Source organism: Myotis brandtii, unplaced genomic scaffold (genome assembly GCF_000412655.1).
Source record: "Myotis brandtii unplaced genomic scaffold, ASM41265v1 scaffold434, whole genome shotgun sequence".
In the NCBI taxonomy this organism is placed as follows: Eukaryota; Metazoa; Chordata; class Mammalia; order Chiroptera; family Vespertilionidae; genus Myotis; species Myotis brandtii.
The window spans coordinates 849,158-851,545 of record NW_005366599.1 but is presented as its reverse complement, the minus strand read 5'-3'; the positions used below and the strand labels follow the sequence as shown (position 1 = coordinate 851,545).

The following is a 2,388-nucleotide window of genomic DNA, read 5'->3' as shown; positions in this document are numbered from 1 at the left end:
GCCCCCCCCCCTCCCCTCCCGTCCCCTCCCCTCCGTGTGTCAGGTCCAGGCTGTTGCTGGGGGCCACTCCCACCCGTTCATCCCCCTTTGAGGAAATATGGGTTTCACGTCCTCTGGTTGGGGCGCAGCTTCCCCTGGGAGAGCCTTGCTCAGCCTCCTGCCCCAGTGCGTTTGCCTGGGTCCTGAGGGTGCCTCCATTCTGCCCTGCTCTACAGGGCCCCTCCCTCACCCCCTCTCCTGCCAGCTCTTCATGCTGGAGGCAGACACGTCCCAGCCACCCAGCCAGCGTGTTTTGGTGCCGGGATGAGGGTGACCCAGGTGCAGCTGGCCAGCTACTGCCCTTTTGTACGGCACAGGGACTCAGAGCCACCCTGACCTGGCACATCAGCCCTGCCCTGCTCTCCAGGCTTCCGGGACAGCTTGTCTAGGTGGCCGGGCTGGCTTCTGCGGGGGGTGTGCAGCCTGGCTCAGGACAGCCACTGTCACCATCACTGGGCGTTGGGGTTCCTGGCTCAGTGCAGGCCCCGCCTCTCGATGGGAGGAGCTGCCAGGTCACCTGGGGCCAGAGACCGCCTCGCCCCACCCGGTCCAGTCCAGCCTGAGTGGAGAAAGGCCTGGCGTCCACGTGGGGACAGCCTGTGGCAGGGTGACCAGCGGAGGCCCCTCCGCGGGAACTGAAGATCGGTCTGGCTTCCTCGACCCGTTTCTTTGTTTGATTCCTGTTTTGAGGGCAGGATCTGCCCCTGCTCTACGGGCAGACAGCGGCCCTGCAGTGTCAGCCCTGTTCCCCGTGCCCGCGGATGTGAGTGCGTCCTGCGCTGCGTGTCAGTGGGGAGAGATCCGTCAGCGCCATTGTGCGGGGCATGTTGTCCCCTGAAGCACCACGTGTCAGATTTCGCGTTCCCCTGCCCCTTGCTGCCTTGTCCTCTCACTAACCGTCCACCTGAAACGTTGCTGTAGCTGGGACCCGAGGAGCCTGAGGGTCAGAGCAGGTGTTTCATGGAGACCCCTGGCCGCGTCGCCTGCGCGTGGGGTGCTCCGTGCCTGACGCGCTCTCTGCCCTGCAGACGCTGGACCTCGCCAACAACCAGCTGAGCGAGGTCCCCGCGGAGCTGGCCGACTGCCCCAAGCTCAGGGAGCTCAACCTCCACGGGAACCAGCTGAAGGACAGGCGCCTGGAGAAGATGCTGGGCAGCTGCCAGACCAAGTCCATCCTGGAGTACCTGCGGGCGGGGGGCCGCGGCAGGGCCAAGGGCAGGGCCGACCCCGAGAAGGAGGAGAGCCGGCGCCAGAGGAGGGAGCGGAGGAAGAGGGAGGGCGAGGAGGAGGAGGTGGCCGAGGCCAGCCGGCTGCTGCTCCGAGTGCTGCACGTCTCAGAGAACCCGGCCCCACTGACCATCACGGCCGGCCCCGAGGTCAAGGGCGTGCGGCCGTTCCTCGTGGGGGCTGTCGTGAGGGGCATGGACCTGCAGACTGGCAACGCACTCAAGCGCTTCCTCACCTCTCAGGTGGGTGCAGGCGGCCAGCGGGGGGTGGGGGCGAGGAGACACCACCTCTGCGTGCCTCAGTTTCCTCTCCTGGGAAATGGGAACGCAGCGGCCCTGCCCTGGATATTGGTGAGCAGCGTGTGGGCCGTGGGCAGCCGAGTGTGCTGGGCACATCGAGGGCGCCTCACACACACACACAACCATTGTGCCTGGCGGAGCCGGGTGGAGGCTGCTTCTGCGGGCGGCCTTGTTGCCCTGGGGCCGGAGTGTTCCTCCAGTTCCCGAGTTGCTGGAGTGTCTGGTTTCCGTAATGAATCACTCAGTTCCACATAAGGTGGTGTCAGAGTCAGCAGCTCTCACCAGCACATTCCCACGCCAGTCGTGCTGTTTGTTTAGGGTTTAGCGAGACAAACGTCCTGATGGGTTGCCTCCGTGCCGCGTGCCCCTCTTTTAAAATAGCAGGCGCGTCTCTGACGTGAGGAGGCCCTGGGGTGGCCGGGGACAGGCGGCTTCCGGAGGCTCCCGCGGGTCAGGAGTCCTGCCCTGGGAGGGGCAGAGGCAGGGCCAGGCGTCCAGCGCGGAGCTGGCGTTCGGGGGAACGTCGTGGGGTCATGTTTGAGTCGTGCTGCTGTGAGCTCAGCCAGGAGTGTCGTTCCCGTGGCTTCTCGGACGGACGCCTCCCACATTGTGCTCTAGCGTCAGGGACGAGGAAAGCCCTGGTGACGGGAAGAAGCTGTTTGCCGGGGGCGGTTTCACAGGATGCTTCTGGCGGGAGGCAGGAGGCAGGAGGCGGCAGTGCTGAGTGGTTGGGCAGCTCCCGCCCGCACACGCCTGGCTCTGAGCGCCCGCGATCTCGCGTTGCAGACGAAGCTGCACGAGGACCTCTGCGAGAAGCGGACGG

General features: G+C 66.0%; 1 protein-coding gene across 1 annotated transcript in view; it reads left to right on the top strand.

Moving 5' to 3' along the window:
* Positions 1–2,388, top strand: part of LRRC47 (leucine rich repeat containing 47) — a 10,824-nt gene that overhangs the window by 2,378 nt on the left and 6,058 nt on the right. The window contains exons 2-3 of the mRNA XM_014546189.1: positions 982–1,508; positions 2,352–2,388. Coding sequence (XP_014401675.1) covers positions 982–1,508; positions 2,352–2,388 — 564 coding nt within the window. The remainder of the gene's footprint in view (positions 1–981; positions 1,509–2,351) is intronic.